A 14,113-nucleotide genomic window follows, 5' to 3' on the forward strand; every position below is an offset into this window, starting at 1 on the left:
TCCTTCAGCCTTCGTAAGTAGAATCGTTTTTCTTCGTTATGCCAAGAATTACTGGGTCTAGGGGTCATATAGGTGTCTCCTAACCCCTCATTGGTGAACCCAGACCACAGTAACTTCTTCCTTAAAGGATTCCAGCTCCTTTGAAGCACCTACCATCAGACTACTACTCCCTTTTCAGTCATTTCCCACATTCATCAGAGTGAAGCAAATGTTATCAGTGTCTTTTTCTTTCTTTTTATTAAGACTTTTTAAAAAAAGTCTCAAAGATAAGGACTATTTTTATTTTAACATAGTAAATATTTCACATTTCTCTAGTTGTCTCCTAAGTCTGTCCCATTTCTTTAGCTGTTTTCTAATACATACATTTATGGTTGGTTGGTTTGTATTAGGAAACAAAGTCCCACATTACATTTGGTTCATTTTTCTCTTCAGTCTTTTGAAATCTGGAACAATTCCTCTTCATTTATTTGTTTGTTTGTTTAAGAAACCAAGTCATTTGTTCTTTTGGATTTCCCACATTCCTCTGTTTGCATCCTTGTGGTATGATTACATGTAACATTTTTATTTAGCTCCTGTATTTCCTGTATACTCGTGATTAGATTTAGAGCTTTGATAAATATATAAAGAATACTTTGTACGTGATGCTGTGTACTTCCTGTTGTCTCGAGACACATAATGTCTTCTTATCTCTCTTTTAACTATGATGAGATTGATCAGTGTGTTTAGGTGTTACAAGTCTGATTCACCTGTCATATAGTTTCCCATTAGGTTTTTACTTTAATATTTTTAGCAGTCAAGGATGGTACTTATTTAGAACCGTGTCTCATCAGGAGTTGCATCTTGTGATTCTGTCATTCCTTCTACATTTGTTAGCTAAAATCCTTCTATAATAGACTTTGCCTAATCAACTATTTGTTACCCTGAAGTAAGACAAATTCTGAGTATTTTCCTTTATTTATCAGTTTTCAAATAATGAGTTCATTTCCTGGCATTCCCAATGAGTTTCTTTGTTGATGTTGATGATGATGTTATTATAAACTTACAGATTTAAAAATTTTGGTATATTTCAATCCATTGCAGTCATTATTCTCTTTAATGCTCGAATGTTCCATCTTTGCCCAGTTGACTCCTTTGTTCATTTGGGATGATTTTAATAGCTTGCTTGCATTTCTGATAAGATATTCAATGTATAAAAAAATGTATAAAAAATTTCATTTTTATTTTTATTTTTTTTATTTATAAAAGAAAATCCATCCTGAACCCTCCTCCCTCCTCCCTCCCCATACCATCCCTCTGGGTCGTCCCAGTGCACCAGTCCCAAGCATCCAGCATCGTGCATTGAACCTGGACTGGCATCTCGTTTCATACATGACATTTCACATGTTTCAATGCCATTCTCCAAAATCTTGCCACCCTCTCCCTCTCCCACAGAGTCCATAAGCCTGTTCTATACATCAGTGTCTCTTTTGCTGTCTCGTATACAGGGTTATCGTTACCATCTTTCTAAATTCCATATATATGCGTTAGTATACTGTATTGGCGTTTGTCCTTCTGGCTTACTTCACTCTGTATAATAGGCTCCAGTTTCATCCACCTCATTAGAACTGATTCAAATGTATTCTTTTTAATGGCTGAGTAATACTCCATTGTATATATGTACCACAGCTTTCTTATCCATTCATCTGCTGATGGACATCTAGGTTGCTTCCATGTCCTGGCTATTATAAACAGTGCTGCGATGAACATTGGGGTACACGTGTCTCTTTCCCTTCTGGTTTCCTCAGTGTGTATGCCCAGCAGTGGGATTGCTGGATCATAAGGCAGTTCTATTTCCAGTTTTTTAAGGAATCTCCACACTGTTCTCCATAGTGGCTGTACTAGTTTGCATTCCCACCAACAGTGTAAGAGGGTTCCCTTTTCTCCACACCCAAAAAAAATAAAATAAAATAAAATTAAATTAAAAAAATTTCATTTTTATACATTTCCTATTCCAAACTTGGAATCAGCCATTTTTTAAAGAAGCCTTTGTTCCTTTTGGAGGGGAATGCTACCGGGAGACCATGATCCAAGTTCTAGGTATGCTCATTGCTATTGGTTTGATCCTTACTCCTAGCTAAAATGTACTTTTTGACCGATAAAAATATATCATGAGTATGTACTGAGGTTTCAAGTTCAAATTCAAGATTATGGTATTTTACTTCTGATTTGTTTTATATGCGGTTCTTTTCTCTTACAAGAAAATTTTGGCTCCTAAAGACATTAATATATTCTAGAATATACCCTAAAATATAATTTAAAATAATAATCTCAATATTATTGCTGAATATTGTTTTACATTTTTTGTTTTTTTAATATGAATAAATCTATATATCTTCATAGCCTTCCCTTTATAAGATAAAAAGTATCATACTATACATACTTTTTTGCATCTTGCACTTTTTATTTTACAATAAATAGTGGATATCTATATAGTGGGTATCATAGCGATCTGTGGAGATCACTCCATAGATATTACTCAGTCCTTTTTATAGCTATGTGTTATTCTACTCTGTGAATGTAGTTTATTCAGCCTATCCCTTATTGATACACATTTGGGTTGTTTCCAGTCTTTTGCTATTACCAGTAGTGATGTATGTAGTAAGAGCCTATTTGTATGTTATTTCATAATTTTGCCTGTTTATTTTGGTATAGAATTCTAGAAGTAAGATTGCTAGGTCAAGGATTATATGTGTATATAATTCTGCTATCTCTTGGCATGGTAATGACTGATAGGGATAGGAGTTAGGGAATAGGTAATAAAAATATATGCCTTATAGATATAAGTACTTTGAGGAAGTACTTGTAAGAAGTTTGACTTTATCTTCCTATTTTTTTTCATAGCCTTTTATTCTTCATTAATACTATAATTGTCATATCAATTTAGAAAGATGATAATTGATGGAAATTTAGAGAAGTATTAACTTCTAGGTATAATTAATCTCTCTCAATTTTTTATCTCTTAATTTAATATCTTCTGGTATTAACCGGAGATTTCATAAATTTTTCTTGCCCAATGTATTTTTTAATTTGTTGTAGATTATCTGTCAATTTCAAAATTTTTGGCTGGTATTGCCAAACTTTAAAATCCTTGTAAACTTTATTCAGTTAACAAACTTTTATAACAGTTTTGACTGTCATGGGCACATCTCTGTTTGTTAGTTGGTGCTTAGTTTTCTTATATGTTATCTCTGTATTTTTACATATGGAAACATTTTCCACCCCTCTGTGCAGCTTGGCTTCTTCACTATGCAGTCAGTTTCTTTACTAACACCTCCTACTCCACTTTTGATTTTTGAAGTTATTATATCTCTTTTTTAGAACTTAAATTTTAAAGTAAAACCTAGCCCTAGAAAGAGATATTCTTACTATTTTGAGCAGAAATCATGTGATCTCTTTCCAGCTCCTATAAGCTATACTCCTTTGGCTATATACTTCACTGTTCTAACACTGCACCACTGCTACATCATACAGGTTGGCTTTCAGATTAAAAATCTCTATAGATCATTTTCTACTGATTTCTAACTGTTCTGTATCTGTACTTTTATTGGTCAATTTTTGTACCCAAATATGTCATCTTATGCCTGGTTCCTATTGAATTCTTCTTTCTATGGTTAGATAACAAGAATGCCTTTTAATTTTTTTTTCTTTTTTGGTGTGTTTCAGAATCTTGCTAACTTATCTAATTAAAAGTTTGATGTATTTTAATGTTCGTTGGTATTTCATTTTTCCTTGTTTAGGTTCGTAACGTTCTTAACGACGCAGTGGATTTACTGGAATTCCGTGACAGAGTCATTAAAGCCTCTTTGAACTATGCACACTTAGTTGTTTCAACATCTCTTCAGTGTTATGTGTTCTCGTAAGCATCTTGCATTTCTTTAAAATCTAGAGTTTTGTCTATGAAAAAAAATTTATTTTCCAGCTGTCATATTAACATGGTTTGGCGTAAACTTAACTTTCTCAAAAACGTCACCTATCTTGAACTTACTCCTAACTGAGAAGTGATAAAAAGTGAGCTATGAGCAGAGAAAATAGATATAATAGTTGTGCATCAAAGGTTAATAATCACTTTTGTAATACAAAATACCTTCTCTGGGATAATGCTTTCTCTTATTTTACTCATAGCTCAAGGACTTTAGTATACTTTTATTTCAAAGCCCAGAGAAGTTTAGGAGCATCCGGTAAATGGTATGAAAAGGAATCACCTAACCATTGGCAGAGAGGACAGCTTACAGCCTGACAGCAGGCTGAAAGATGTTCAGTAAGGACACAAGGAGGTGTTCAGGCTTAATATCATAGCCCAGGGTAATCATAAACGTTCATATTGATAATCCAGAGTTGTCCAGAAATGATGAAAGAAAATATATTCAGTATACTTTGTGTTGGGCTTCCCCAGTGGGAAATTGCAAAATTACTGAAATTTAAGACATAATGTTTGAATCTGAAAGATTGATATCATTATTACTTGTATTAGAGAGGTTGCTTTTTAAAATATTTACTAAAGCTTTAGAAGCTGTTATTTAATTTTTTTCTCACACTACCTTTCTCACACCAGTTAATATGTATCAAAATATTAAATTGCTTTTCTTTTCTGATTTAACATTGTTTCCCCTCTCTTGTTGGCAAGACATTCACTAAGGTACAAAATATTTATTAAAGTGGAATTCCAGTGCACAGTAGAGGAAATGAAGTAGTACTGAGAGCCATCATACCAAAATATATTTCATTAAATTATTATAAAAATACCTGGTATTTTAGATTATAACAACCATTCTTTACTGAGCACTGTTATACTATCTTTTATGTTCATGATCTGATTTACTCTGTGTGTTGAATATTATCATTACTCCCATTTTACAAAATGAAGAAACTGAAGGATGCAGAGGTAATTAAATATTAATAATACCCTGGGTCAAACTACTTAACGTCTGTACTAAAGGAAGAGCTGAGATTTGAATCCAAGTTCCTAATAACTGTTGTTCCTTTTTTAGTAATAAAAAAATTTAATTTTAAAAATAAACCTGCAAACAATATACTGGTTTATATGGAAAGAAGTTCCAAAGAAAATCACATATGAGCATTCTATGTTAAATTTTCACTTGATTTCTCAAATAGTTGTATAGAAAATTCCCTTATTCTGATCAACATTTAGTTTAAGGAGTTTATATCTCCATGACATGTGTATATATCTTAGTTGTCAAGAATCTCAGATATTTTGTAAGGGGACATAGAAAAAAACCCTCATACTCATTGTTCTTTTTAGCTGTCTTGACAAAGAATGAAGGTTAATTCTAATGACTGCATAAATGAAGCATGTGTGATATTTTTTCTAAAGTGCAAAAGTATGTAGCTTTATCATACCTGTGAACCTCAGACTTGCTAATTATTAGTGACAGTTTATTCACCATTTGGCTTTATGCATGCATTTACTTACTGAAATGGGTATCAGGCTCTGTGTTAGCCGTGATTAATTTCCAGCAATGTGCCTGCTTACGGCAACCTTTCCCTTCCCCCATCTTCTGGATCTGCATATGAGATTTAAAGAATTAGATTTAAAGAATTAGTTCTATGAAAGTAATTGAGAGAAGTTTAGAATATATAGGAATAATAAAACATTTTAAACTATCAAGCAACTTTGATTATTTGAGGATGGGTTTTTCAGTTTGTAAATATCCTTTCTGCCCATCCCTATCTTTGAATCACACTACATCATGAAACTCATAGGAGTTATTTGTTCATTTGTTTTATCCATTTGTTCAGTAAGCATAGTCATAGCTTACATGTATATAGAATTTTACAGTTACAGAATGTTTCACAAAAATCTTCATTTGCTCAACACTTACACTGGGAGACCGTTAGGAAAAGTGATCATGTTATTGTTATTACAGTTTTTGTTCAGTATCTGCTACACAATAGGCAGTTAACTAGATACTTTAGGTAAGACATCATTATCACCATTTTACAAATAATGAAACTGTTGTTTAGGAGGTTAAGCTTATTAAGATCATAAGGCTGACAGGTGGTGAAAACAGATTTCTAATCCTGATCTGTCTAGCCAAAACCCCATCCTCTCAAGAGGGAGGGGACATATGTACACTTATGGCTGATTTTATGTTAATATATGGCAGAAACCAATATAATATTGTAAAGCAATTACCTCTCAATTAAAAATAAATAAAAAAAAGAATGTTCATAGCATCACAATTCATAAGAATCAAAATCTGAAATCAACCAAATGTCCATCAACGTTAGAATAGATAAACAAACTGTGCCATATCCATGCAATAAAATATTACACAATAATGACCAAAAAAACCCCATCCTCTTTTCACTATGCTATGCTGCTACTATTTTTTGAAAGAGAAACATTAGATGACATGCTCACATCACAGAGCTAATAAATGACAGAACATGAACTTATGATTCCTCAGTTCACATGTTGTGGTTCCTAGAATAAACATTTATGGAGTACTTACTATGTGCTAGGTGCTGGGAACACAGACTCCACTTTCTAGTCAGGTATACAGATGTGTAAGTGAATTATTTCAGAACAACTCACCAAGTGCTATAATAGAATCATATACAGAGTTACTGTGAAACTAAAGATGCTTTGTTTAAAATGAATACCCATCTACTTATTAAAAAGTATTTTAAGTGTAAATAAGTATCCATTTTATTTGTCTTTCAGTACAAAGAACTGGAATACACCACTTATATTTGATCTCAAGGAAGGAACTGTTAGTTTAATTCTGCAAGCAGAAAGGTAATTTATTTATCATGTTTCACTATTGAATTTGGGATTAAAATATTTTAAATTGCAGTAAAGTATTCTTTGCTGCTGCTGCTGCTGCTAAGTCGCTTCAGTCGTGTCTGACTCTGCCCGACCCCATAGATGGAAGCCCACCAGGCTCCCCCGTCCCTGGGGTTCTCCAGGCAAGAACACTGGAGTGGGTTGCCATTTCCTTCTCCAATGCATGAAAGTGAAAAGGGAAAGTGAAGTCGCTCAGTCGTGTCCGACTCTCAGCAACCCTGTGGACTGCATACCAGGCTCCTCCGTCCATGGGGTGTTCCAGGCAAGAGTACTGGAGTGGGGTGCCATTGCCTTCTCCGAAAGTACTCTTTAAAGCATGCCATTTATAGGATGGTATGTTCTGAAATCACTGGTACACTGAAATCAATCTGTTCTTCTATTTATTTTAAAAGAAAACAAAAAGTACGATAATAAGCTCTTAGATCAGTAGTTCTAAAACTTTTTGGTCTCAAAATTTCTTTACATCCTCAAATAACAAAATAACTTTACATCCTTAAAGTTATTGAGGTCCATATGTGGGTTATACGTATTGGCCTTTACTATGCTAGAAATCCTTCAAGCAAGGCTTCAACACTACGTGAACTGAGAACTTCCAGATGTATAAGCTAGATTTAGACAAGACAGAAGAACTAGAGATCAAATTGCCAACATCCATTGGAACATGGAAAAAGCTAGAGAATTCCAGAAAAACATCTACTTCTGCTTCATTGACTATGCTAAAGCCTTTGTGTGGATTCCAACAAACTGTGGAAAATTCTTAAAGAGATGGGAATACTGGACCATCATAACTTGTTTCCTAAGAAACTTGTATGTGGAACAAGAAGCAACAGTTAGACCCAGACATGGAACAGCAGACTGGTTCAAAATTGGGAAAGGAGTCCGTCAAGCCTGTATATTGTCAACCTGCTTATTTAACTTATATTCAGAGTATTTCAAGCAAAATGCCAGGCTGGATGAATCACAATCTGGAATCAAGATTGCTGGGAGAAATATCAATAACCTCAGATATGCAGATGATACCACCCTAATGGCAAAAAGCAAAGAGGAACTGAAGAACCTCTTGATGAAAGTGAAAGAGGAGAGTGAAAAAGCTGGCTTAAACCTCAACATTCAGAAAACTAAGATCCTGACATCTGGTTCCATCACTTTTTGGCAAATAGATGGGGAAAAAAAATGGAAACAGTGGCAGATTTTATTTTCTTAGGCTCCAAAATCACTGCAGATGGTGACTACAAGCCATGAAATTAAAAGACTCTTGCTCCTTGGAAGGAATACTATGACAACCTAGACAATGTATTAAAAAGCAAAGACATCACTTTGCTGACAAAGATCCGTATAGTCAAAGCTATAGTTTTTCCGTTAGTCAAGTGCAGATGTGAGAGTTGGACCATAATGAAGGCTGAGCGCCAAAGAATTGATGCTTTTGAACTGTGGTGCTGGAGAAGACTCTTTAGAGTCCCTTGGACAGCAAGGAGATCAAACCAGTCAATCCTAAAGGAAATCAACCCTGAATAGCCATTGGAAGGACTGATGCTAAAGCTGAAACTATTAACACTTTGGCCTCCTGATATGAAGAGTCAACTCATTGGAAAAGACCTTGAAGCTGGGAAAGATTGAGGACAGAAGGAGGAGGGGGCAACAGAGGATGGCCTCACTGACTCAGTGGACTTGAATCTGAGCAAACTCTGGGAGATAGTGAAGGATAGGGGAGCTTGGTGTGCTGCAGTCTGTGGGGTCACAAAGAGTCAAACATGACTTAGGAACTGAACAAGAACAAAATACTAGAAAGTAAAATTGAGAGATTTAAAAGGTATCAATTTATTATAAATGATAAGAATAAACTTATTGCAAGTAAACATCAGTAATGATGAGAGAATGACAATGAAACAGGCAAATTACTATAACATAGTTTTGACCTCATTGTTCCTGTATTTTCTGTCTTGTATTTGTTTTAAAATACTGGTTGAAGTTCATTCATTTTATGAGGCACTACTAGGTTGTGATCTGGAGTTTGAAAAACAATATTCTCTACCAAGACTCTGTGTATACAGGACTGAGAAACTCTGGGCCAATTAACTGGAGTAAATTAGTAATAGCTATTACTCAGGAACCCACATTTTTCCATGAAAATGGTCAATCAATCTGTAACGTACAGTGGTACCCTACTGAATCAGAGGTCAGAGTTAGAAAGTTAAACGTGATAAAACCAGGAATAAAGCATGAAAATATAATCTGCAATTACTTAAGATTGATACCCATGAAATCTTTTCACTAAAACCATTAATTACCTCATTCCTTTACTCACCACTTGGTAGCTCTTGAGAGTGTTATTATCAGGTTTTCTAGCCCATTTGTTGTTGTGTAGTTGCTAGATTGTGTCTGACTCTCTTGCAACCCTTATATACCACAGCCTGCCAGGCTCCTCTGTCCATGGGATTTCCCAGGCAAGAATACTGGAGTGGATTGCTTTTTCCTACTCTGAGATATTTTCCCAAGCCAGGGATTGAACTTGTGTCTCCTGCATCTCCTGCATTGGCAGGCGGATTCATTACCACTGTGCTACCTGGGAAGCCCATAGCCTTCTACAAAGAGCCAGATAATGAATGCTGGTGGGCTATTAGAATCTGGCACAATGACAGGAAGAAAGTGACTGCTGGCAAGGGAGCATGGAGAAAAACTAATGGCACAGAGCCATTTTTTTTTAAACACAACTTTATTCTGATTTTAAACGAAAAGAAATAGGAATGACAGTAACAAACAAGATTCCACCTCTCAATATTGTCATGTGACTATAGCAGTCTTATATTTGAAACTCAAGGAGGAAACAACTGTGTTCTGAAACACCTAAATATGCAGGTCCAAAAAATGAGGGTATTTTTTTTTAAACTGCCATATTCACTCGAAAGCCCATCCATCTCCTCCCGTATCCAAAGATTAAACACATGTTCTTCTTAGCTATATAATAAAGTGGCAAACACACTGCATCACTGACATCACAGGACAGTTGCCTATAATACTAGACTTCTGACACTGGGCCCCAGCTTCACTTTCTCACAGGTCGTCATCTTCATCTGGGAGAGCAGTTGTCTAAGCAGCCTCTAAATCGTGCCCGTGCTGTGCTGCCAAGACTGGGGCCATGACCACCTCTGGCGGGGCAAGAGCAGGCATGGCAACAAACTCCAAGTTAGGGTCCTGATCACTTTTCTAGCAAACCAGAGGAAGGGCTTTTCAAAGTTGTAGTTACTTTTGGCAGAAATGTCATAGTACTGAAGATTCTTCTTTCAGTGGAAGACAGTTGACTTTTCCTTAACCTTTCTGTCCTTAATATCCACTTGGTTGCCACACAACACAGTCGGGATGTTCTCACACACTCATACCAGATCTCTGTGCCAGTTAGGTGCATTCTTGTAAGTTAACTCTTGATGTTACATCAAACATTACAATGGCACACTGAGCTTGTATATAATAGCCATCTCTCAGTCCACCAAACTGCTCCTGACCAGCTGTATCCCATACACTGAACTTAATCGGTCCTCTGTTGGTATGGAACACGAAAGGATGGACCTTAACACCCAAGGTAGCCACATACTTCTTCTCAAATTCACCAGTCAGATGACATTTCATGAATGTAGTTTTTCCAGTACCACTATCACCAACCAAAACAAGTTTGAACTGAACTTGGGGTTCTCCTTGGGCAGCCATTTCAATGTTACTTCCAGAAGTGTCTCTGTGCCTGTCTGACTAAGGGCTGGAAAGATGGTGGAAGCATAGCACCAACATTCTCCTAAGTATCAAAGCTATCAGTTGCATAGTTGCTAAAGAGTATGATCATCATATTGACGACCCTGAGTGATCAAGAAAATAATTGTATCAGATTTTCTACCAACTGTTTAATGATATTGAACCAGTGATTGATTGATTGATTGATTGATATGGTTAATTTTGCAAATAAAAAGACATCTTTGCTAGTTAAAAGGTAAGATGTCAGCTATCTAAAAAACCATATTTTTGAAATTCTTTTTTACTTGAATAGTTCCAAATAAATTTATTTCTTTATACAGTATTTATAAATGCGTATTGAATATGCTCTTGGTAAAGTCATATGTTAATAGCGTAAATGATTAGATAATTAAAGAATATTTTATTTACTAACCATTGCTGGCCATATTTGTACATTAGAAATGTTTGCCCCTTGGAATAGTGTTTATTCACAGGAAGTTAAAACTTTAGTGTGTTGTTTAGAAGAGAAAATGCTTTTATTACTGAGACAAAAAAAGAATATATACTAGTATGATGTGTCACTTGTCAACATTAGCAAATATTGTTTTCATAATGTGTAAGGGCCAAATCCTTCAATTAAATAAGCCACGCAGCAGTACTCAAGTATTCATTTAATTCAAGTGTACATTTTTGGTGTTCATTATATACTAACTTTTGTTTGTCTTGATGTTTATTTCCTAATGGTTTCCACAGCAAAAAGGAACAGTTAGCAATTCTTGAATCAAGAAATAGTTCTGGGGAATTCCCTGGCCACCCAGTGGTTAGGATTTGGCTCTTTCACTGCTGAGGGCCCAGGTTCAATCCCTAGTTGGAGAACTAAGATACCATAAGCTGTGTGGTGTGATCCAAAAAAAAAAAAAGTTCTGAATCAAGGATATTAATAGCTTGAACATAAAGTTTTAAGAAGTCATAATATGTTCAGCTTTGAAGAAACAGACTCTCCGATATAGCAATAGTATGAGTGTAAATCAGTAAACCTTTTAAAGGGGAGTTTAACAACATATGTTAAATTTTTAAAAGTATATGCCCTGTGGTGGTTTCATTTTGATATTTGGCAAAACTAATACAATTATGTAAAGTTTAAAAATAAAATAAAATTGGAAGAATAAAAAAAAAAAAAAAGTATATGCCCTTTGATCCAATTATTGCATTTTTAGGATTTATACTAAGGAAATAAGCGATGTAAACATACAGAGATGTGTATATACCTTAGACATTCTTTAAGAATGAATAATTTGAAATAAAATAAATGTCCATCAGGAAAGAGTTAATTAAGATCTATCCATACTTTGCCATAAGTTATCTCTACGGAGGTAAGAAGATTGCAAGAGATCTTTTAATTTCTCTGTATTATTTGAATTGTTTTTTTGTAATGTTCTTAAAAATTCAAAGGAAAAAATAGCAGCCATAAAATGTTTACATTTTTGACTTAAAAAATAAACAACACAGGATACTATGCCTTTAACAGAGCTGTCATCACAGCAAATGAACCCAACTACTGATATTAAAAACAGATTTTTAGATATGAATACATTTATTCATGATTACTGTATTATTTTAAAATCAAAGCTTCTTATTTTAATAAATGCTCACTGTGATGTTAATTTTTAAGTCGTTTTCACTGTTTAGGACTCTGCCTAGTATTTAATCTAATACTGTAATTTAATGATCCTTAGCATAATCTTTAATTGTAAAATATGTGTTAATACTGCTTCATAAAACAAATAGAGTCTGTCATTAAAAGATTCACTGAATTGTAAATTACATGATTTTTTATTGCTTTTGTATAGATATGCTTCTTTAGGAAAGGAAATGAATTATAATATTAAAGGAATCAAAACTTTATAGGGTGGTGATTATGAACATTTTCATTTTTCTTTTCCTACCTCCATCAAACAACAAAGGCCTAGGAAACAAATCAGAACAACCAAGTGTTGACTTTTCAGGTTGTTTTTATATTTCGTTCTTTATATATCTATGTCTTATTATTGTTTTAATTGTAAGATTTAGATATTTCCAAAGCATAAAATATTTTCTAATATGAAAATGAAATTATAGTAAATCCTACTTGAGAATGCATCTTTATTCTGTATTTTTTAGACATTTTCTTCTTGTAGATGGTGGTGGTATCTATTTATATTCTTATGAAGGGCGCTTCCTTTCCTCTCCAAAATTTCCTGGAATGAGAACAGATATTCTAAATGCACAGACTGTCTCTCTGAGTAATGATACCATAGCAATAAAAGACAAAGCTGATGAAAAAAGTAAGTGCATTTTTATAATTTTCAATGAAATTTATTAAAATTTTCATCAATTGACTTTCATTTTCTCATCTATTAATATATTGACTTTATATGGAAGAATGATGAGCTAATTTGTCCTAATTTGTCCTAATCATGAATTCTAATTCTAATTTGTCCTAATCATGAATTAAAGAACTAAAGTTGTAGTATCATTTCCAGTTGATGGAACAAATAAATATTGTCACAACATCAAAGCTTAGTTGTAAGAAGTAAATCTATATATTCAGTAGCTGTTGGTATAGTTTTAATTCAAGACTGTGAGTCCTAAAAATGTATGTTAATTTTTAAGTTTATTGAAAGTATTTCCTTTTTCTTTATTTAGTAACATAGTAAATGTTGTGCTTCATTGTACTATTTATTTTGCTTATGTATATTCATGTATTTTTTATACTTACATATTTTTAAACTAAAGAAGGAGAAAGTTACAAATAATTTTTGATTTTCATATAAAAATTTAGGCCACATTACTGTTTATAAATAAATTTAAGTATGTCAGGTGTTTTGGAATGCCACAGTATGAGTAAAACTTTTTTTAAGGCAATGCTGTATCATAACACGTATCCAACAAATAATATTGAGTGCTTCCTATGTGCCAAGTAGTCTTCTAGAAGTTGAGGATACAAAAGTGCATTAAAAAAACCAAATAATCAAGCAAATACAGTCAACTAATGATACATGCTGTGAAGAAAATTAATGCAGGGTGAGGGCATAGAGAATTCTAGAGCTGGGGCAGGGCAATGACTATAGGAAAAGAAATGCAATGGTGGGAATGATTGATATTTAAAAGGAACAAGGCTTTAGGACTAGGTCAACATGAACTAAGCAGAGTGAGATAGGAGAAGACACAAAGTTAGATAAGTAGCAGCCAGATCATGTAAAGACTTGGCCATGGTAAAGATGCTGGCATGAGAGAGTGAAGACAAGCATATTATCCTAAAATTTTTCCTGAGTGAATGAAAGATGGGGAATGAGGAAGTTTTGAGTAGGTCACACAAACCCAGAGTTCTGTTTTTGTCATGATAAGTTTAAATACTTTCTAGATGTTCAAGAGGGGTTGGAGAGGAAACAATGAAATAAACAAATCCAGGACTCAGCAGAGAGTTGGAGATGAGATATGAATCTGGGAGTCATTGATGTGTAGATGGTGCCATGGCATGATAAAGTCACCTAGAAAGTGAATATA

General features: G+C 34.1%; 1 protein-coding gene and 1 pseudogene across 4 annotated transcripts in view; one reads left to right on the forward strand and one right to left on the reverse strand.

Annotated features, from left to right (window-relative positions):
• Positions 1 to 14,113, forward strand: part of IFT80 (intraflagellar transport 80) — a 132,074-nt gene that overhangs the window by 81,134 nt on the left and 36,827 nt on the right. For all 4 annotated transcript variants that reach the window (XM_027542408.1, XM_027542433.1, XM_027542417.1 and 1 more), the window contains 3 exons: positions 3,777 to 3,895; positions 6,725 to 6,799; positions 12,728 to 12,891. In XM_027542408.1, coding sequence (XP_027398209.1) covers positions 3,777 to 3,895; positions 6,725 to 6,799; positions 12,728 to 12,891 — 358 coding nt within the window. The remainder of the gene's footprint in view (positions 1 to 3,776; positions 3,896 to 6,724; positions 6,800 to 12,727; positions 12,892 to 14,113) is intronic.
• On the reverse strand, positions 9,359 to 11,659 carry LOC113892942 (annotated as a pseudogene).

This window comes from Bos indicus x Bos taurus, chromosome 1 (genome assembly GCF_003369695.1).
Source record: "Bos indicus x Bos taurus breed Angus x Brahman F1 hybrid chromosome 1, Bos_hybrid_MaternalHap_v2.0, whole genome shotgun sequence".
NCBI lineage: Eukaryota > Metazoa > Chordata > Mammalia > Artiodactyla > Bovidae > Bos > Bos indicus x Bos taurus.